Source organism: Poecile atricapillus, chromosome 1, assembly GCF_030490865.1.
Source record: "Poecile atricapillus isolate bPoeAtr1 chromosome 1, bPoeAtr1.hap1, whole genome shotgun sequence".
In the NCBI taxonomy this organism is placed as follows: domain Eukaryota; kingdom Metazoa; phylum Chordata; class Aves; order Passeriformes; family Paridae; genus Poecile; species Poecile atricapillus.
In genome coordinates this window covers 87,838,718-87,861,343 of record NC_081249.1, presented here as the reverse complement: position 1 = coordinate 87,861,343, position 22,626 = coordinate 87,838,718, and the positions used below count along the sequence as shown (strand labels likewise).

The window sequence follows — 22,626 nt, the reverse complement described above, 5'->3', positions numbered from 1 at the left end:
GAACACACCATTCCTCTGGAACATATTTAATGAGTTCTTCAAAATGAACTCAGTGTTTACAGCTGTAGACATTTATAATGCCATCAAAGCAAAACTAATATTCTGCATAAAATTGATCCCAGTGCCCTAGCAAGAGCTATTTCATTAACAAGTTATCACTTCCTCTCACCTGTCTTGACTGCAGCCCATCAAGCATTCTTAAATTCTATGCTTCACAAATTTTTACAATCAGAGAGGTTAACCTAAAATGTTAATTTAAATATTCAGTGATAAACTGTAATTACATACATCCACAGATTTTCAAAGAAATAAAATCACTGCAGTTCTTTATGTAGCTTTGAGAAAAAGGAAAAATCTGTTACTTCACCCAGCATGTGGCTCAGAAGTAATGCTCTCAAAACTAAATCCTCAAAAACTCTTGCAGAACTATAAACACTGAGAAATGTGATCTTAATGAAAACTTTTGTGAAATTGTGTTTCTTTTTATAAGGCTAAAATAATAAGTATACAAATGTTTTCTGTTTGCAAAGCAGCCTTCCCTTAGGTTTCCATTCAGGCTTTTCTTTTGGAGTAAAAATCATGTCTGGAAAACTTTGCACAGACATGCTCATTCCTAATGAAATCAGTGTGTCCAAATACTAGCGCTGTATTGAATAAATTCAGACTCGTGTCTCCTTTTTATGCATTAAAACCAATACCAACAAAATAATTTCAATTGCTTACAAGAACTTCTTTACTTCTGAGTCATGAGGGAGTTTAAAGTCCCATTAGGTCCTGTAAAAGCATGCTGCCTTCTTTCCATTTGAGAGGCATTATGTCTAAGAAGTATTTGCTCTTTTCATAATGTATATAAAGATGGTCTGAATATTTTGACTACTTCCCCTCTCTATTTCTTTTAGAGAGCTTCTCCCTCTTTTCTTAATGATTAGCATTAAGGTTTAGAAAATTTCAAACAAAGTTTGAACAACATTTAGTTTGAGACAGAAAGTGATTTACATTCAGACTTTAACTCAAATGCCTGAGAAACACTATGAAAAATTGATTTTCCCACTCGGTCAATTCTTTTTAGTTGGAGATGAAATGTATTTGAAACACCATCTGAGACTACTGAGAAGCTCTCCAAAAACTAAAGACCACATTGGATATTCCCTGTATTTTTCAACTTAGGTCTGAAACCTGAATTTCAAGTTTCTGCTGTATATAATGAGTCAACAAACAAGCCATGGGCCTTTTTCCTTCCTTATGGACAACTCCGCACTAAAGCAAAGCTTTCTACATACTTATCATCAGACTTTCCTCCCTTACCATATAATTTTTCTTTGACTTTTGACCACAACAAAAATACTTACCTCTGAGATGTAAATCAGCTTTGGAGTGCAAACTTAGGACCATGCAGTACAGTCACAAGGAATATGCTGACTACCCTGACTCTAAATTGAGAGTTGAAGTTTGGTTCATGGACACTTTTACTGCTTCCTCTCCACAGGCAGAATTTTACTGTCCTATTTTAATCCAGGCAGGTCAACTATGTGTTCTGTGAAGCTGTATCACACAGTACTTTCTAAACTCTTTTATCTCTACAAACTTTCAGGAGTGAGCACTGAATTAAAAAAAATGTTCACTTGTACAGGCATCGCCCAGTTATTTAATATTTGCAGAGAGAATTTACATTTCCCCCCCTTTTCTATCTTGGTTTCTCTACCAGTTACATGAGGAATTACATAGTAATTTGTAATACAATTTTAAAATTAGTAATTCACAGAATTTCAGAGATTTAAGAATTTGTATTATAATCTTACATCAATTATTTAGTCTCTGAACTTCCCACACACACTGCATTCCCTTCCTATTAAGAGAAGGGATGCTTTAACAAGCTTTCCTCTTTTTATTAGATCTCACACTATTCTCCTTTCCTTTTCTCTAGGTTTTTCCTTGCTTCCCTTTGATTCCATCTCTTCCTCCTCTCCTCTTTCAGTGGCTTTCAGAAATGCAAGAGATGAACATTCATCACAAAGCAGTACAGTTCACTGAGCACATGTAGCTGCAAGGATATTCTTGGAACAAACAAGGGGACTGTTTACAGTACCTCTGCCCTTCTCTAACTCTCTTCCATAGCTCTAATCTTATCTCCTGCTCTCATCGCCCTCCATTCTATCATCTATTCTTTCTTCTACCTTTTTCTTGGCACCTCTTTTCCCCTGCCTACCTTTCCCCTACCCTGCCTTCAGTGCTTTCTCCCTCCTCTGTCTGCTGGCTGAATGTGAACTGTCTCTTCTTGTTAATGCAAAACATTCTCTCCATATCTATTAATTGAGGCATGTTTTTCAGAGACGAGACAAAAACTCTTGATTTCAGCCCATTGGGTGCTGTCTTCTCAAGCAGTACAAATACCCAGAGATCATTTCACAAAGCAAACATGGTGCAAGAACAGGAACACAAGAATCAAATACACATAAAATATAAACAAGGGGCTTATTCCTGGAGGAAAAAAATCTATTCTTTGAGGCAGGCACGTCTGAGATAGTAGTAATGTTCACTAATGATCCTTCATAAGAGGGTTTGCCTCTCCCATCAGAAACAATACTAACAAGTTTTTAAATCCCAAGAGATAGTGATCAATCATCAAACAGACGTGCTCAATGCTCATCTGGACTAGGATATAAGCATACTGGAGAGCACACTTTTATTTTTTTTTTTAACCTCTACAGAAAACTCTTCAAAGTTGTCGTAAAACATCCATTCTTACCTTCTAATGAGGTGACTAGGTGAAAGAAGAAGACCATCCAGAGCCAACCCATTCCCGACACTCTTCTTGCACTGATGCCAGCATTAGAATCCATGAAGATTCTCTGTAAATACCACCATCTTCAACAAGCACACACCACTCCCTTGAAATGGTCTGAGATTTCTTGGAGTGTTTTAGTATCTTCCCAAATTAAAGCACAGACGTCTTCACAGAGAAATACTGTTTAAGAAAAAACAGAAGGTAGAAACAGAAATCAGGTCACTCTAACACAAAACTGACAGTTTTTATACAACTGCTCCATCATTTACTACTTCCAAGTTTCAGGCGAAAAGGAGTAGCACAGACCCAGTATTTACCATCCACTGACCCCTCAAGACTTCAGTCAGTCACAGGTGCTTTGTGCACTGCCAGTAGACAGAGATTTTGAGACTTTCATGGCATCAGTGACAGTGTGGTTCCCCAATCAATGCTAAATCTCTACCGCAGTATAGGCTGTACTACTACTGAAGTCCTGGTCCTTTCTGCATCTTTGGCAATGTTTCTTGGAAGGTGTCCATTCCATTTCCCCTGTATGCTTTTCAAATTCTGTCTCTTGTAATTTACACTTTGCCTTTTAAGGCCTCTGCAGGGCAGTAGCCATGACAGGAGAGTTTTTGCCAGAACAAATCTGCACAGCTGACACACTTGTAACTGCATTTCAGATGCAGGCATTTGTCCCTTTAAGCATATGACTGCACAACACTACCAAGTTGGACAGTATTTTTCCCATTGATATGTCATACGTGAGGAAGCAAACGTTGTGATATTTAAGGTCAAACAGGGAGCCTGCATTACAGCCAGAAAAAGCACACAAGTCCAAGTTTATTATCTTAAGTGGGAAAAAATCCAAACAAAACTCTACCACCACCATTAAGAACCTGACATAAAAGCTTATCTTACAGTAAGGGAGCAGCATGTCGCTTAATCCAGCATTAGATCAATACAGCATAACAATTTTGCTAAGCAAGGTAATTCTAGCTCCATCTGTCCAATTCTCAGCCCACCAGAGAAATATCACAGTAATATGTAGGTTGCATGCAAAAAGCCAGTACGTTTTGTTTCTTCAGGTGCTCTTTGAGCAGAGCATTGAAAATGCTCCAATATCTTCAGTGACACAGTGAAGCGTAGCTAAGGAGAAAGAAAAAATGTCTCAGGCAATGTACAGGAATGGCTCAATAACTTGGCTGAAAGAGGGAGGGGAGAGTTGTAATTAAAAGGGGCAGCCTCAGTGCAATTATCTGAAACCCTTGCAATAGGGGATTTGAGCAGGTTGGGCACAGCAGAAGAAAAAGCAGCCTGGGGAGTATGCGAAAAGGCAGTGGAGTGCTATTGGATTTGCTTTACCAGAGAGGGAGAGAAATTCTGGACAGGATGGAACAGTTCTGTTTTCTGCTGCCCCAAGTAAGAACCTGAAGCACCCAAGACAGACGAACCAAAGGCACTCTGAGCATCACTAAAATGTAAGGAAACTAAAGGGATCTCAGCAAGAGGCAAAAACTTTGATTCATGACTTCAGAGGAAAGAGAAAAATAAAGTCCATTAAGGATAACTAAGGAAAAATGAAGATTAAATGTGAGGATGGATATAATACAGGTACTGCTTACTAGTTTATTTAGCATGTATACAGCACGGCATGTCATGGAATAAAAACACCACTGAATGCAACTGCAGAAAGGAGAACATTCCAGGGTGAAAGATCAGAATGTTCTTCTTTACAGAAAGAACTATCCAAGCTCACAGCAGCGCTCTCCTGGAACAGGAGTGAAGACTGCTGCCTGAGCCACCAAAACTAAGACTGGGTACACCAAAATCAAGCCTGCAAGACACCTTTACATGGAGACATAAATACCATTTGTACTGACAGTCAATCTGTAATATTATAATACCTTAAAGTTTTTTATTAGGCCAGTAAAATCCTAAGAGATGAGGACTTTGAAGCATTCATAATGAAGGCAAATGCAGAAACAGAGGTCAAACAAACTGAAGAATACTTTAATATCCGTCAATGGGACTTCATTTATCTGCAGAAGGCTTGGAAGCAGCTCACAATTCAGATTTTCTCATGTCACATAATTTCTGAGTCACAGAGCAGAAAAATAAACCCAAATATACTTTGGCTGCTGGATCTCAGGCCATAGCATTGAAATTGCCACAGAAAAGATATAACTAAAAAACCCCTCGTACACGAAACCAGACACAAAACAATTTCTGGCTCCAAGGAAACCAGCTGTTCTTCTGCTGCTCTCCTCACCTGCACATCTCTCTTACAACATCTCATTGCCTTATCCTGGTTGACCCTGTATCCCACCGAAGTTACACTGCTCTCCAAGAGGAATCATACTGCCTTTGTCAGGATTAGACTGGCAATTATTTTCCCTGAAATAAACTGTGGTTAAATCAAAAAGCTGGTAGTGATTTAGTAGATTTAAAAAAAGGGGTTTTTTTTCAGTTGTTTTAGTTTTTATATTTTTATTTTTATTCTGCCTCTTCCACACCTCAATGAAAAATGCTTACTCCACAGTGAAGGATAGAGAGAACATTATGGAAGCATTTAAGGGAGAGTAGGAGGGAAGCACTATCCTCTGTGAATTAAAGAGTACTGAGCCCCTAAATTGCTAACCACTGCCCTGCCCTTCCCCCTAGCACTTGATGTGTACAGAATCTGACTACACCCAGAGACGCTCATCTTTCATTCTTCAGTTCTCCTACCACTTCTACCCTACCCCAAACTACGTAAACAGAAACCTCAAACCATCCCAACTTTCAAACCACCCTCTTCTCTTGTCCACACAAGCATCTTTCCATGGCCTTCTCAGCTAGTTACTTCTTCCAAAACTGCTTTCAGCAAGATTACTTCCCTTTGCTATGGAGTATGGAGTCCACTATTCCCCACTCTCCTCCAAATCCAACTGTAAAGCAATACATCTTCTGTGCACAGGATCCTTTGATAAACTTAAATACTGCTTCTCATCCTTTCTCTCCTCCAAGTACATGAACTTGCCACTCATGTACCAGCTGTCAATCCTCTTATGCTAACCTTTCCTTAAAGGATTTAACCCATTTTTAGGCATACATTTCCTTAGCTAATGGAATGATCTCCATCTCCTGGGAAGTCCTGAAAATTTTAAAGCATCTGAGAAGTGACAGTTCCTGAGGATCAAAATGCCTTTTAATGATTCAAACTTATAAAACTGTGAAGATCCCAAGCAGTCAGAAAACATCAGTCACATATGACTTTTACTGTAACACTAAGCTCCAAGAGATGGAAGTTTGAAGTTTCTGGGTTATCTCCTTACATCATTCACCGAAGCTATCATGACTGTTTACTTTGGCACCATCACTGTGGTACCTAGACTACCAAAATTTATGTTTGAGATCTCAGTTAAAGAGATAAATACAATCACCACCACTATTTTCAAGAATCCTGGTTTCTTAGATGAACAGCCAGCAAGGGAGAAGAGTACTTTGGGAAGCTTGTCAACATGAGTTTTGAACACCACCAAGGATGGAGATTCCCCAGCTTTTTGGGCTTCTGTAGCAGTGTTATGAACTGGGTCATTTTAGATTTTTTTTTTACTGGGTATTTTTTTTCTTCCTTATATGTCATGAGAACCTTTGCTGCCTTCTGTTTTCTATCTCAACAGAAGAGAGTCAGCTCTTGCCAAACACCTCAAAGCTTCTTCTACCCAAGACTAAAAACACAAGCCACTTCAGCTGGAAAGCCTTGAATGTGAAACAGCATGCCTGGCTTGACTGGCACTGTTTAAGTCCTGTTTATTCTCACCAGACAGGGCCAGTGCTGTAATTTCTCACTTTTTCTGAACTCAGTCTTGAAGTGGGAACGCTTCAGTACCATCTCCAGGGAAATGATGCTCAGTGCTACAGAAGAGACAGTGATAGTGCTCCCACATGTGCTAAAACAACTGACAGTAGTACAGTTCTGTGCTTATGAGATTTCTGTCACAAAGAGGGCTGCTGTCTGCCCATGCTGTACCTAAGCTGTGGCAAAGCATTTCATGCAGCCAGTACCTTTGCAGCAGCTTCTTTATGCAAATAAAGGATTCCCTCAAAGTTCAAGCACTGTCAGCGATGACACCTGAAGAGCCATAGGGCACCAGTGCTGCTAAACAGGTCTGCATTGAGAATTCCCTTCCATCAATGCATGTGTTTTTGTTAGCAAGGAAGCAGGTTTGCTCCAAGGTTTGTGCAGTCATTTATTTTAGAATACCCCAATATGTCTGGAGCCTTGATGGAGGTGGTCATGCACATGACAAACCTGAGGGGTCTCCTTAGAATGGATTGCTTTTTTATTCTTCTGGGGTTTGCATGGCACTCTGAGACTTATCAAAAACAGTGACAGCTAGATAAACTGTGTTAATTCTGTGCTGGCCACAGGCTCTTCTGGACCTAAGCTTTGAACAAAACCCCTCCTTTTCTTAACCTTTTGACTCCAACCATAAAACTTTAGACAGACCTTCACTGAAGAATGTTCTAGCTTACTACACAGACAATATGTAGTCACAGATCAGAAAATAATGTGCAGTGTCCCTGTTTCCCTCTGACAGACACCACCTGCAGAACCTGACATGGTATAGCATTAAACACTCTTCTGAACCATGCATCTGTCTGGCTTCCACAGGAGGAATTCAAGCACGCATTTAGAATTAAGAAAAAAGCTAGCATTGTTCAGGTACTGCACAAGCTTTCTGGAGAAAAGATGAGGGCCTGAATATAGCTACTTCTTTGAGTTGTACATTTTAAAATTCAAGAAAACACAGAAGCATATTAATGTCCACCTAAGCCAAGTTTTCTTCGTGTCTCCAGTGCCAGGAAGAGGTGCTGTGTGCAGACGGCTTGCAAGCCTGGCCTCTATGTGACCCTCTTTCCTACTCTTCCTCTGGTATCCACAAATATAAGACAAAGATTACTAGAGAATATCCCCAAATTCCTTGACTTTAGTATCTCTTTAGGAATTCATCCAATCCCTGTCTTGAACTTGAAACAGATTTGGAAAGATATCTATCCTCGTGCAACTAAGTATTTTTACGTATTTTAAATTGTTCTACTAATAGCAGCTGAAATCGTAACAGTGCCAAATTTTTTATGCTTTCAATTCTTCTTATCTGTTCCAAGAACTTTTCCAAATCATCTTGTTTCCTCCCACAGGAACAATGCTTCTTCCTCGTTCATTGTTAACTGACTCCTCTAGGCCTATTTCACAGTAGAAATCATTACACAGGTCTAACTTCCCTCTGCTACACTTGATTCCACAAATTTTCTCTGTATTTGTCATACTTCTTCCTCACACAAAGGATCTAGATTCAAAATAAATGCACCTCAAAAATTCTCCAGAGTAGAGAAAATGCTGTACCTTTGCAAACAGTCTTTCCTCCTCCTGCACATTTTGCACTATGACTCATATCAGCTTAATATTATCTCTCAGCAAGAACCATTAAAAAGATAAATGAGCACAACATCTGGGAGAGTCAATAAACTACTATTCCAATTAATTTGTGCCGCACACTGATTCATCACATTTAGGCAGAGTACAAAAAGTGGAATTAATACCTCTCATTCATGATAAATAGGGAATCATGATAGTATTACACATCAAGCAAAAGGCCTCCCCCCCTCCTTTGTTGCCCCCATTTCTGTCCTACTATAATTGCTCTTTTGCCACTGGGATGCCCTTGCAGCAATGGTCACGCATCTCACTGGGATAAATCTCATGATGCTGTTGTGAAAAGCTGTCACTCAGTGCCTGTCCAGCACTCTGAGCATGACATAATACTGCCTACCTTCTTTCTTAGACAATAATTACAATAACTGCTATTCATAGAAATCTTTCTACGCCCCAAACAGGAAGTGAATGGGGGGGAGCAACACATAATTTATCCCTCAGGGTTTTAATATAATGAAGTTAATGTGTTTTCTTCAAAAATTCTGTTACTGGGGCACATAAAGCACCACAGAAAAATGATTGATTAAATAAATAGCTCATTTTGATAGTTGCTGTATATCCTTTCATCCTCTGTTACTAATTTAGATTATTTTTAATGACTCCAAACTACTTTGAAAATATCTGAGAGTAGAATTTATCAAAAAAAGCCTTATGGATTTTTTACAGTCTGTTGATTTATTTAATTTTGAGAGAAACGCTCTAGATGAAATGTATAACTAATAACTATTCCTCAAGAGCATACTTTATAAAATATTTCTTCTAGCTGGCCTGATTATTTACTTCCTACAGATTATTTAGATAGAGTTGTGTCTGTCTCTCTTGGGATGCCTTAAGTTTACAATGACACTCCAAAAGCTGATTCTGAATGTTCTCCAAAGAAAGGCATTCATTTCCTTGTTTACCATGGAAACACCAGGAGTCTTGAAGCTGATCTTCCATGCTCTGATTATACATTTCCTAGTTGAATCCAAATTAAGAACTTCCATAGCTCTTACAGGGAAGAAAGAGATGCTTATTTTCATGAATTTTTATTAAACCCTTGAGCTTGAACAGGGTGCCCAACTTAGAAGCACAATCACTCCAATGACCTCGGCAGTCGGTGGACTGAGCTGAATCACGTTCACCAGCTAAGATCTGCACTAATTAAAAAAGGGAGCTATGGACAGCTGAACAGCTCCCTCCTGATGACTCCCTAGGTGCAGCCCGAAGGTGTCTGGGGAGATTCCGAGCCTCTGTGCCATCTCCCAAGCCACACAGGAGGCCAGGTTAGCATCTCTTTAGATAACTACAGTGCTTTCCCTTAAATCTCTCTTCTCTGCCATGACACACACTTGGCTAGAGTAGCTTTACAGCTTAGCTTGTAAATCTAGTCTTTTCTCCCAAGCAAAATTCATTCACAGCTGTCCTGTGTTTCTGGAGACTTCCTCAATGTCTCCACATCATGTTTTGCTATGCCTAACAAAGATGGACACTGATCACTTGAAACTACAGAAATTTAAAAAAATATTCTAATTAAAGATACAGACTCTTTCTTCCATCTATTAGGTACTTGAATTACATACATATTGAATACAATTTTAAGTTCCTGAAAAAAAAAAATCTTTCTACCTCAGGTGAAGATTTTGCTTCACTGACAATTTTTATAGAGATTTGGGTAGTTTTCAAAGAGACACTGGCAATTTTAGTCAAGTTTCTAACATTAACACCTGGAAGCAAAATCTAGAATATTAACAGCATTATAAAATGAAAAATGTGAAGAAATTAATTTTTCTTTATGTTATCCATTACTTTCTGATAGAAACTTCTAAAATATAACCGGAATTGAAGTGATACAGAAATTACTCCCTTTGAATTTTTATACAGTAAATAAAGGAGAGTTCTCAAACAGGGAGAAATGAATTAACAGCTGTCCATCACATTTATCTTCTTTGATGGTAAGAGAAGATGACAACTGTACCCACTGGGTATGGTTTCACTGTCCTGCTATTGATTTTACCCTAATTTCTCAGGATACTTCTCTCAGTACAACTGTGCACAGATCTCTGCACTTTTATCTGTGTGGAAATAAACATGATGTTATCAGCTTCAAGTACAATTTATCTTTGATAATTATACTTTCATCTGTACAAAAGGAAGACATAAGGCTTCAGCCAGGAAGAAAATACACAATTCACAAACTCCAGGGCACAGCAGCAAACCTTTGTCAAGCACTGTGTAAAATGTTGTATTCCCAAAATTCTAAACACAGAATTTTAAGTTTAGAATACTAGACTCAAGTGTCCTTGAAGATCACCACATTATTTACTTCTAGGTGAAAATAATCTGTGGTACTAAAAATTCTTTGAAAATTGACACTTCCTCCTCTGACACAAGTTTAAACAAACACCCCAAAATTCACTGAAATTTTGTAACAGAAGACATCTGAAAACAAGAAAAAAGATGCATCCAATTTTGGTATTTGAAAGGGAAAGGGAAATAACACATTTTCACAAATGGTTATTAAACAGAGGATGTGTTACTGTCCTGGTTTTGGCTGGGATAGAGTTAAATTTCTTCTTAGGAGCTGGCAGAGTGCTGCGTTTTGGATTGAGAATACTCTTAATAACACAGATGTTTTAGTTGTTGCTAAGTAAAGATTACTCTAAATCAAGAACTTTTCAATTTCCCATGCTCTGCCATTGAGGAGATGGACAAGAAGCTGGGAGGGAGCAAGGCCAGGAACAGCTGTCATGAACAGGCTGAAGAGATATTCCACACTATGGAAGTCATGCTCAGTGCATAAATAGAGGGGAGGTGGTCAGGATCTGTTGATCACTGCTCAGGGATGTGCTGGGCATCCATCAGCAGGTGGTGAGCAACTGTACCATGCATCAGCTGTGTTTTCTGGGGTTTATACCTCTCTCCCCCTTTCCTTTCCATCATCATCATCATCATCATCACCATCACAGTATTGTTATTATTTTATTCCAGTCATTAAACTGTTCTTATTGCTGTTATCTCAACCCATGTCTTTTACCTTTTTCCCATTCTCCTTCCCATCGCACTGAGGGGTGGGAGGGTAGGGGCTAAATGAGCAGCTGTGTGCTGCTTAGCTGCCAGCTGGGGTTAAACCATGACAGTGATGTAAAGAGAATGTCCCGAAAATCATGTTCTCATCTACTCAGCAATGCTGATCATGCATTTTTTTTTCTTCAAGTGAAATTAAAGTTATTATAGACGAATTTCTGATTGCTAATGGATGGAAAGTGGTAAAGAAGCCAAGCACAGTGCCTGCAATGGCCAGTCAAGCAATGCCACAAATCAGAAAAATCACCTTGACATTTGCTGAACAAGTCTGCAAATGCAACTGCAAATCTGCAGACAACCCAAACACAGAGAGGCAAAACAGCCTTAAAGGCTCTCTCAGGACACTGGAAAACAAATCAAGGGCCTGAGGGGCTGAACAGGAGCAAAAGTGATAGTGGCTTGCAAAACTAAGATATGAATAAGCCTAAGAAAAGATATGTTTTATACTAATGCTCTTTCCCTCTGTAACTTAAGAATGTAGCTGTACATGTCATGTCTAGAAACATATGAACCAAGATCCACGCATAAACACTCAAAAGATACAATGGAGGGAAAAAAAAAGAACAAGCTGAAGATACTTTTCTTAAACTGTTCATTGTGGACCAGTTTGAAAAATCCTTTAGTAAGGATTAATATTTTCTTCAGCTGCAGTAAAGAACTTCATTTTTTGCAAAAATATGCTTACTGTCTTCATCTCTAATTTTCCTTTTGACTTCATGAGGGTTTTACAGTAAGAAATGTTTAGCATAAGCAGAAAATGCATGTTATTCGTATTCACAGTATCCAAGGTTATGTTTTCTATTGGGATATAGTGGCAGCAATGACAGCCGGTTAAAAGATAATGTTCCTCTTCTATGGGAATTCCCATCATTTTGAAATTGCCTTTCATTCCATGAGAGAAACTGTCATTTCAAAACAGATTACAGAAAGGACTAATAATATTAAAGCATCTTAATTTAAGTGCAGCTCTTTTTATTAACCTCCTTTCTGGCTTCAATGAGGTGGCTTGGGTTTTCAGAGAATGTGCTTCATAATTTAAGGGTTAATTAAAACTACTTTTTTCCATTTTAATCAGTTTCACAGCCTTGGGCTGTCATAGAGCTTGGTTCACAAATTGTAGGCTTCATGCACTCGCAGATAGAGGCTACTTTTAAAACTATTTAATTACTAGCATTATTTATCATCACTGTTTTTATTCCTGTTAAGAGAAGCAAGAATGCTTCTTTGTAAAACAACAAGGCACAAAAGCACTGAAGCACGATCACTTTACTGACTTTTTCACTTCCTTGACCTTGCTGTCCAAACCTACTCTCCTACCTTCACTCCATGCAGATGATTACCAGGTACCTTCCATCTCCATAGTTATAACCCCAAAGAATTGCAAATACCAGTTTTTGAGTTCATAAGGTTGCCCCAACAGAGGGCTGTAACATAACATATTCCCCAAATGGTAGTGAGAATAAAAAATTATATTCAGTCAAGCTGATTCCCTTACATTTTGCTGACTGCACCAACAGGCTGTACAATATACAAGCTTTAGCTCCAGCATGTAAATTAGAGTGTTTGATGTGGAAATATATGCACAAAACTAGGAAGCTATGAGGGAGGGAGAAAATGGCTCAGAGAAGAGCGCTACCACACAGCCTTCATTCTTTTATGACCACTGTTTGCCTAGACGGGCATTCTGTCTGTTCTACCAGTAGTTTGAGTCTCATGTTCATGTTAGGTACTAAAACATCATGAAACAACCCTGCACTGCGCTGGTCATACTCTGAGAAGTGCACACCAACACTTACTACAATCTGTCAACAACCATTTTTGCAGGAGGTGTTACTTCACTGTGCCATACCAGGCAATTAAGGGAGCTACCTTGGCAGCAATCTCTCAAGAATACAAGAGAAAAGAACTATGAGACCTAGAACTTATGCTAGAAAGACTTCGAGAAAATAGATGGTTTCTTCAGTTTTGCTGTCTTCACTTCCAGTCTTGAAATCCGTAATATTCATTCAGACTCAGTTGTCTTTCCTCTTAGTGCCTTGGTCTCACTGCTAAAATGACTGAACTGAGAAACAAGAACTACAGAAGTCCTATTGGACTTCGGAAACATCTCATTTGGTCTTTAACATTAAGTTTATTTTAACTTTTGTCAACATCTAGATATTTACTTAGAGAACAACACTAATGATTCATGCCGATTCAAGGCTTTGTCCAGGTTTGCACTTTGATTTTGGGAATCAAGTTGCCCAAAACTGGCTCTCATTTCCGAGACAATTGAGAGGAAAATGAAGCAGAAATGGTAGCTTGAAGAAAAGAAGTCAGACGAAGGCTGGAAAGAAGGGGTGATGTGAATGGCAATGACTGCTTGGAACAATTACCTGAGTTCAGTGAAGGATCACAAGGAGCCCATGTGTAGCAAAGAGGGTTAGAGAGCTCCACCAAAAATTTGAACTTGCCACTGGCAGAGCCTGAAGAGCAGCCAATTTTGTTCTCAGGTCCTTCCCTCCTCCTCCATCCTGCATTTCCAGTTCGATGTTTCCACCCTCAGGAAATGGGAACATTATGTGCCACTAATACTTCAGCAGAACAGAAATAGTCTTAAGAGGAAAAGGGAAGGCCAAGCAGGTTATGGTAGAAAGATATTTCAGGCTCATAGCATCTCCTTCTAATGCATGTTTGTATTATTTTTCGTGCCAGAGATGAAAGCAACAACACATAAATCTCAGAGTTCATCCTGCCTCTTCAGTGTCTCGAAGGCTTATTTATATTTCAGTGTGGATGCTGGGGCTCGCTGCTCTTGTTACAACCATGTCCAACCTCAAAACCAAAGGATTACATTTAGAATGGAGTGAGTACAATACACCACTTCCTTTCCTTGGATATCAACCAGTCTTGGTTGTAACAGAGCAGATCCAAGATACATTTTCTGTCAGGAAGGCAGTCCCTCCCCCAGTTGTTGGTAAGACTAGAATAACAGAAATGAAATGAGGGGGATGGGCACCTTTATTTAGACAACATCTGGCCTACAGCCCCTGGTCAACTGCAGGATTTTTGTCGGTGTATTTCTTTAAGCTTCCCTAGTTGTATTTTTAAATGTCACTACCAGTAGGACTTCCATGACTTTCTACAATCTAGGTGGACCTTTGCTGAAGGAAATCACACCTTAATACTGAACCCAAACCCATCTACTTTGGGCAATTTGGGCCAGCTCTTCCACTTTGGCCAGCACATTGCCTGGGATCCCGTCAATAGTCTTTTAGGTACTCTAGTTACTCCAGAGCAAACCCTTTTCACTCATCAGTAAGCTAGTGCTTTTTAATAGCATTTTAAAAATTCCCTGTAGTCACCTAATCACTTCTGTTGCTCTTCACTGAGCTCCCAGCTCATCAGTGCTGTGGCACAGAAGTTCACGCAGTCAAACACAAATAGTCTCTGTGCATTTGCATTAGTGCCATAAAGTCAGGGACTGTCCAATTTCAACACCACAGGTTCAGAGGCACAAAAGAAAAAAAGCAGAAAATGCCAGGCTGATCTGCTATGATCTTGGTGGAGGATGGGAAAGCTAAACATTTAAAACAAAAAAAATCATCTAAAAACTAATTTTAAAATAACTTTCTGAGGGTTTAGGGCAAATTCTCCCCACTCTGATTTCCATACACACAATTCTTTTCAATACTATTAGATACAGTGGCCTGGTACAGACTATCAGCCAAGAGAAGCAGGAAATATACAACTATTCAATGGAACCTATTCTGATCCTTTCAGTCAGGACTGTCCAGTAGGTGTTAATTTATTGAACAGAATAAGATCTGTTGTAGCCTAATTCTTTCAAAGAATTTAACGTTTTTATTTTTACGCAGTGTCCAAAGACTGATTTGTTTTCTTTAGACTCTGTCATCACGCACACTTTTTGGGGGGAAACCCATTAGATATAATCAAAAAAATCTATTTAGGAAAGCATTTTTTAATCTATTCTTTCCAGGCAACAGGGATCTAGTCAGTAATTTGTTTTCACAGAATCACAGAATGGTTTGGGTTGGAGGGGACCTTAAAGACCATTCAATTTTGATCCCCCTGCCATGGGCAGGGATCCCTTCCACTAGATCAGGCTGCTTCAAGCCCCATCCAGCCTGGCCTTGAACACTTCCAGGGATGGGGCATCCACAGCTTCTCCAGGCAACCTGTTCCAGTGCCTCACAATACTCTGAGTAAAGAATTCCTTCCTCTACACCAACCCTCCAAGTCTGAAGTCTTTCCTACATGTTGTATTGCTTACATGCCCTTGCCAAAAGTCCCTCTCCAGCTCTCTTATATCCCCTTCATGCACTGGAAGGCCACAATAATGTCACTCCGGAGTTTTCTCCAGTCTGAATGATCCTAGCTCTCTCAGCTTGTCTTCAGGAGAGGTGCTTCACCCTTCTTCCTGGCCTTCTCTGGCCCACCCTCCCTCCCTTCAAGGCCATCCATCTTCTACCTGAGGATGTCCTTAGTTCTTCCAAGAACCTGCAGCTCTCTGAGACCATCCAGGGCCACTTCTAATTCAAGACTGGTAAAATTATTCATGAAAAACACACAACTGTCAACACCATTCTTGCAGTCTGAGTTAAGAGGACTTCTGACTGAAACAAGGAGCACAAGTCATGCATCATTCCCATTACGTTATTTCACCAAATGTCTTTCTGGTGCTCAGCCTGGGGCCCCAAGCAAAAACGTAGCTACAATAAGGCTCAAAATGAAGAGTAATTACTCTTCAGCATCTGACTCCACATACATGTCCCAGCAGAACAAGGCACGTGCAAACCAAGAAAATTCCCTCTGTCAAGCCTCTATCTATCCCCCAGACTTTAACAGACTGCTGATTTATACTCAGGCCACCAGAATCTGTTCTCACATCACGTGGTACTGCATCTTTATGTATTTCTAACACTGTTAGATACTGGAAGAAGAGAAGACCACTAAGATCCTCTCTGCACTAGCAATGAAACAAACATTCCTCAAGAGAACTATTCAGTTCCTGATACCATAGTGTGGGACAACACATGCACCAAACGGGATTAGCAAACTCACTGAAAAGTGAAAATGTCACTACATATTTGCATCCCCATTGCTGCTGGCACCAGCTGAAAGCCTACTGACATTAGGAACGGAAGGGACCATCTGGGAGACAACTGCAGGCACACATCCATCCCAATCCAGCTGTGCTTCCAGCAGCTTCTTCCTGGCTCAAACCCAAAAAGGAGTAATTTCAAACATCTTCCTGGTGCAGAAAGCCTTCCAGATTCTGCGTACTGGAATGAAATTGATCCTAGCCGTGAGTGAAACCTAACATTTGAAAATTCAAACAGTCTCATAAACAGTCCAGTTTGAATTTTCAAATTGAAATTATTCAAAACCTGCCCAGAAATCTCTGTAATACTGTCCCTCTTGTGACATCCCTTCTTGTGACAACTCTTCTTAGAGAATAGTTAAGAAGATAAGAGAGTTCTGCCAAGGAACCATGCTTCCATTTGCAGACATACCCAGGATCTGAGAGAACCTGTGGTAAGGCTGATGCTAAAGGCTTCCACACAGGCGTCTGTATCCTACACACTGCCTCTGAAGTGGTCAGCTGGGCCAAGCAGATTCATATCATGTGAGTGTTTTGCAGTAAGTGGGAGAGAGATCAGGTCATTTAGGGAGCTTTGAAAGCTTTACAGTAACTTGGAGAAACATCAGTATGCCAAAACAGAAATATCTTACAAAGAGTCAGTAGTTCTCAGTCTTTAGCTTCTAGGGTTTAATTACATGATTTAGACACGTTGGATATTTTCGGGAGACATGGCACAGAGGAAAAACTGTACTTGGAAACTGCAGAATCAGCAGAGGAATCATTTACTTGGCAAGCTTAAGGAGACAGGAGAAAAAAAAAAGAAAAGCCTGTCTGAAAATGAAGTCATGTATGTTTCAATGTGCAGGTCTGGGCTGGTGAGAATTTCCATCCTAAGGTGAATCAAGACCTCAAGGATTCAGCTTTCATATGTAAGACTGCACTTTTGAGGCTGGATAGGCTGTGTTCTTACGGTACCCAGCATCTTCTCTGCTGCCAGGACAGCCTATTTTCCGCTCCTTGCCCGTAGCTGTGTGCACACACAAGCATGCGCACACGCGCGTGCACACGGGAGTGGGGGTGTGCATGTGAAATGTTTCAACAAAAATCTTCTTGACAAGCAGGCCTGAGCAGCAGAATGCACAGGGGCCTCTGCAGGCATGGAAAACTGAAACCAGTGACTAGAAGAGCTTTTGTCAGAAGTGGTCTCAAGAACAATCTTCAAGTAGGACCTCTGTGACAGAAGCATCAGCTTCTTTTTAAGTGACTTTTTAAGAGGCAAGACAGTGCTATCAGTATAAAATAATGTGCCAGGATCTCCAAAAAGTGCACACATTTTAATTGCATTTTTTAAAATACAACATATATTAACAGTACACTCCCTATAAAGTTTTATTTCTGGTGGCAGAGGAGTATTTCTTGAAAGCACAACACACACCTCTGAGAAGGAAGTACTAGTGTAGTTGTTTGTTAAGATTAAAACTCGTATAAATCAAGTGTGAGAAGAGTGACAACATGAAATGGCTTTTTCTTACTTGGATTTGCTGCTCACATGTTTGACTGCTATGGCTGACATGAGCAATTAAGGAGCTTTTATCCTTTTGGGGGTCTATTTGCATAGCACAGTTGGCAGCACTGGAGAAAGAGAGCTAGTTTGCTGTTGTACAACATCTACAGAATTATTTACAAAATACACCTGTGTTACACTTGTGTACACCCCTGAAGCCCATGACACTTTATGGTTGCCTGCCAAAGAGCAATTATGGAGAGAGGAGTGATATCCAGCCCAGGATTTATCAGGTAGAAGCTAAAGTATAAGGTCATAATGAGTAGGAAAACCGCTGTATGTGTGGAGTCAGTAGCTGGAAGAAAACCTTACCTGCATTTCTGTAAGGTGATACAAAACTTGCTAACAAAATCAAAATCAACAGCAAGATGTAACAGTAACATAGTATTAAATCAAGTTTAAGGAACAAAAATAACAGTAAACAAGACTAAATAATGATAATATTTTAGGGGATCATCAGTTTCCCCCTAAACCTTTAATCAACTTCTCACAGAAATAAGTCTTTGAGCTTTTAGAAAAAAAAAATCACATTTATAACCAAAGCCAGCCAATCTATCTGTAATATTCTTAATAAATACTTTTTTATGACAGCATCCTTTTTAGAAGACACTGCCCTCTTGTTTGGTGGCTAAATGACATTATAAAGCTCTAGCTTGACCACACACACCAATTTGTACTTCTTCCACCTTCTATTGTTTATGTGTGCAGTAAACATATGCAACATGGCCACAAAAATGAAAAATAAAAATATATTGTGTAACCTTAGGTGTGCTTCAAACGTACTCCGCACTAATCTGTAGGGACTTCAGGTTAACCCTCTGCACAGGAACTGCGGATGGATAATGAAATACAAGGAAACCAAGGTTTTAGGGAGAGCAGATCTGGAGAGAGGAGCATTCCTGAACCAGCGGAAAAGCAAGCATAAATCTTCTGACAATCCAGGGGAAGGAACGCTGGCCAAAAAACAAATCTGTCTTAATTGGAGGCACACAAGATAAGGGGGGAGAAAATACACTCATCTCTTACATGACTCTCTGCATATGGCACATGCAGTATCAGAGGGGAGAAGGGGAAGCCATCTGCACCTGGGCACAAAGAGGGATGTACACAGTGAATCTGTACAGGCATAAAGAAGACAATTCTCAATGGACTGAGGCATGAGCTCCCTTGTCAGACACATCTGCTGGCAGCCTATGGGAGCATGCTGGAGAATAAGCAGCTGTCTCCTTGGAGCCACCAGCTGCCTTCCCTCCAAAAAGGATTTACACTGTGCCATTGGTCAGCCTCCAAGTAAAATACAGAAGGCAAAGACAGTAGCAGCCTTGGGCAAAAGAAAAGAGAATAGACATCTCCTCCCCAGCCCTCTCCAAAAAGTCTCCACAACCTAAGCTGTTCTTGCCACAGATAACAGCTTGGAAGAGCTGAGAACTTCAGAACAATGCAAGAAAACATGCCTTTCTGTGGGGTTTCGGTGATTAAATTAGAAAGAGATACAATCCTACTTCATACAATATCCAGTGCCCTGAAGTGATGCTATTTCCATGTATCAAAACACATGGCCATGCAAACAATTCTGAGCAGCTCAGTGCAAGTGCAAGAATGTCAAATAGGAGAGAACTCAGAAGACAAGAAAAAATGTTTAGTGGCTAGAGGGGCACACAAGTCAAGGACTTAAAAACTGCACATGCGTAATTTAGCTAAGAGAGCATACACGCAAAAAGCAGTAAAGGAAAGGATGCAATTATGTGCAGCTATCTGAAGCCTGCCAATGCATTAGTAAAGCAAACTGAAGTAGGGCAAGGTGTTGAATTTAGGGAGTGAACTTCTAGAGAAAAACAGTTTGGTTTTTTTTTTTCTGCAATTAAATGGGGAGGCATCAAAAGAGGATTATTAGGTTGGAATTATTTCAAACTGGGAATGAAGAATAGCCAATAAATCTCGTATTAATGGCTTAGGGCAGGTGGATCAGCTCTGACTAAACAAGAGGTATACCCACATCCAGTTCCATGTTTCGGATTAGAACCCATATAACAATGAAAAAGGAAGCTTCCTCCTTCATTGCATCTGAGGCTACAGATTTGCCTCTGTAACAGATGTATGCGGTGGCAGCCAACTCTCCTTGACTTTGTTGTTTCCATTTGCCCTCTCAGTCTACTTCACCATGAATCTGCATGAATTGGTATCACTACTAGTGAAGGATGCCCCTTGGGAGATTTCCTTCCCCATCTTTACTCTCTGATTTCTGGAACCTGTACGAAAGAGAGGTGATACTCACTCTCCTCCCCAACCAAATGAGTGTGGTAACAGCAAGAGAAACTTCAGAGTAAGTGAAATCATCTCAGTGTATCCCACAAAAGGCAAAATTAAAATTACCCATCACAACAGCCCCTCCCACATTCACAGATTTATTTAGTTTGAGTAGTAGTAACTTGCATCATCTCCTTGAAAAATAGCCTAACATGGCTTTTCTCTGCCACAAGCACTCATACAACCATCTGTCCCCCCCAAGAGCGCTGAGCAACCCTACCCACAGACAAGGCCACACAGCCTCCCCTGTGTCGTTCCACGAGGATCGGGAACCCACAGCAGCATCCATCAAGCCCTACTTCAAAGGCAGCATTTCCCTATGGCTCTTCAGGGGGCTAGAGAGGGGAAACATCGCTCACGGGAGCAGACCAAGCGCACCGTGGCCCTGTGGAAGGGCTCTGGGGGTAATCCCTGTGAACGGAGAGGCCGTGACCCGACTCCCCACCTCTGTCCTCCCGTGCCCACAGCCGCCACCTGACAGCAGAGGCGCGCTCGGGGGAGCGTCCCGGTAACGCAGCCTTTCGACAGCACACGCCGGGAAAGGAGGAAAAAAAATCACCTGCGGACTTTTAACCCCTTCCGAAGTACTCCTCGTTTGTTCTGTGCCCCCTCCCCCGGATGGCAGAGACCAGCGGGTATCCGCGACCACGTCCCGCCGGCTCCGAGCGCCCCGGCCGGACTCACAATGCCCGTCCTCGCCCGCCCGCCGCGGTACCTTGTGCAGGACTCCAGCAACACCCCCTCCACTTCCCAGCATTACTCGAGCGGTGTTCGCAGGAGCCCTTCCCGCTAGAGCCGTGCCGCCCGGCCTCCCGGCATCAGAAAAGTTGGACAAAGACCATTTTCACCGCCCGAGTTGCACCATCCCGGCGGGCCAGCGCCGCTTTGTCCCCCGGCCCCGGGCACAGCCTCTCGCCTCGCTCGACGTATTTCAACAAGTCGGATGCTTGTGAGCAGTCCCGATCCTTGCGCCCCCCTCCAGGCCCTTCGCTGGGAATGTCCTCTCCCCACCCACGTTCCCCCTCCTGCAGGAGTATCTCTTCCTCTCGCTTCCCAGGATCTGCCTTGTCCCTTTCTCCGGGCTCCTCTCTCGCTCTCTCTCTCTCGCTCTCTCTCTCTCGCTTTCTCTCCCCCCTCCCTCCCTCCCTTCCTCGCCGTGCCCCTCCTCCATTCTCTCTCCGCCCCCCCGACCTGCTTTCCTTCGCAGAAGCCCAGCGACGGCAAATGGGGGTGGGGGCGCTGCGGGATCCCGCACTCCGAGGCGGCTGCAGCCACTCCTGTCACTTCCGCGGCCATCGCCATCCTCTGTGCCGCACGCCCCGCCGGCTCCCCCGGCCGCCGCCAGCCTCCCCCCCCTCCCCTCCGAGCCGCTCCGCTGGGCGGGTCGCTGGGCGGCACCGGCTTCCCTCCGCGATCCCAGGCTGTGCTGCTGAACCCCTCCCGCTTCCCCCACCCAGCCCCTTCGAAAAGGGGATTTTCCAAAAGGGTCTTCCCTCACCGCCGGCTCTCCGGGGATTCCGAGCGTGGTCGCAGCTGTGCCCGCCCCAACCTCTGCCCAAGCCCCTGCCCCAGCCCCTGCCAGGGTCAGGTCAGCAAGGACAGCGTGGCTGCACAAGACTGATCCTTGGTCAGTCGCTCTTGACGTTGTTGAAATCCGTGTTAATGTGTGCCATCTCCTGTTGGTCTGCATAACCCAGCCCCAGGTTCGTGCATCAGTGCTTCCTTGTACTCCACCTCCAATGCTTCCTCTCCACTCGGCCCTGGTGAGGCGCCCCTGGAGTGCTGTGTCCAGTGCTCGGCTCCTCAGTCCAAGAGCGACACGGAGCTCCAGGAACAGGTCCAGTGGAGGGCTACAAAGATTATTAACAGTACCTTTCTTATGAGGAAAGGCTGAGGGACCTGGCCCTGTTCGGCCTCGAGAAGAGATGTCTGAGAGGGGGCTCACCAGTGTCTGTATCTGCAGGGAGGGTGTTGGGGTGGATCCAGGCTCTCCTCAGTGGTGCCGAGCACTAGGACACAGGGCAATGGGCAGAAACTGATGCACGGCAAGTTCCAGCTGAACATGAGGAAGAACTTCCTTACTGTGCGGGTGACTGAGCGCTGGGTGGGATGGATTGTCCAGAGAGGTTGTGGAGTCTTCCTCACTGGAGATATTCCAGAACTGTCTGGACACAATCCTGTGCCGTGCGCTCTGGGGTGACCCTGCTTGAGCAGGAAGTTGGAGCAGATGACCACACCCATGATCCCTTCTGACCTGACCCATGCTGTGATTCTGAGAGACATCACAGAGGCGAGGTGCTTCATTGATTCTAGGTATTGACAAACCTCAGTTGTGAGGGTGAATCAAACGGGATTTC

The 22,626-nt window shown here is 42.1% G+C and overlaps 1 protein-coding gene across 4 annotated transcripts in view; it reads right to left on the bottom strand.

Moving 5' to 3' along the window:
- Positions 1–21,885, bottom strand: part of EPHB6 (EPH receptor B6) — a 66,702-nt gene extending 44,817 nt beyond the window's left edge. For 2 of the 4 annotated variants that reach the window (XM_058864757.1, XM_058864787.1), the window contains exons 1-2: positions 20,985–21,345; positions 2,747–2,965 (exon numbers count right to left, since the gene is read on the bottom strand). In XM_058864757.1, coding sequence (XP_058720740.1) covers positions 2,747–2,840 — 94 coding nt within the window. In that variant the 5' untranslated portion in view covers positions 2,841–2,965; positions 20,985–21,345. Of the gene's footprint in view, positions 1–2,746; positions 2,966–20,984; positions 21,346–21,460; positions 21,601–21,767 lie in introns of those variants that run through there. The other 2 variants (XM_058864777.1, XM_058864767.1) reach the window with 2 other exon arrangements.
- Between the last annotated feature and the right edge of the window lie 741 nt (positions 21,886–22,626).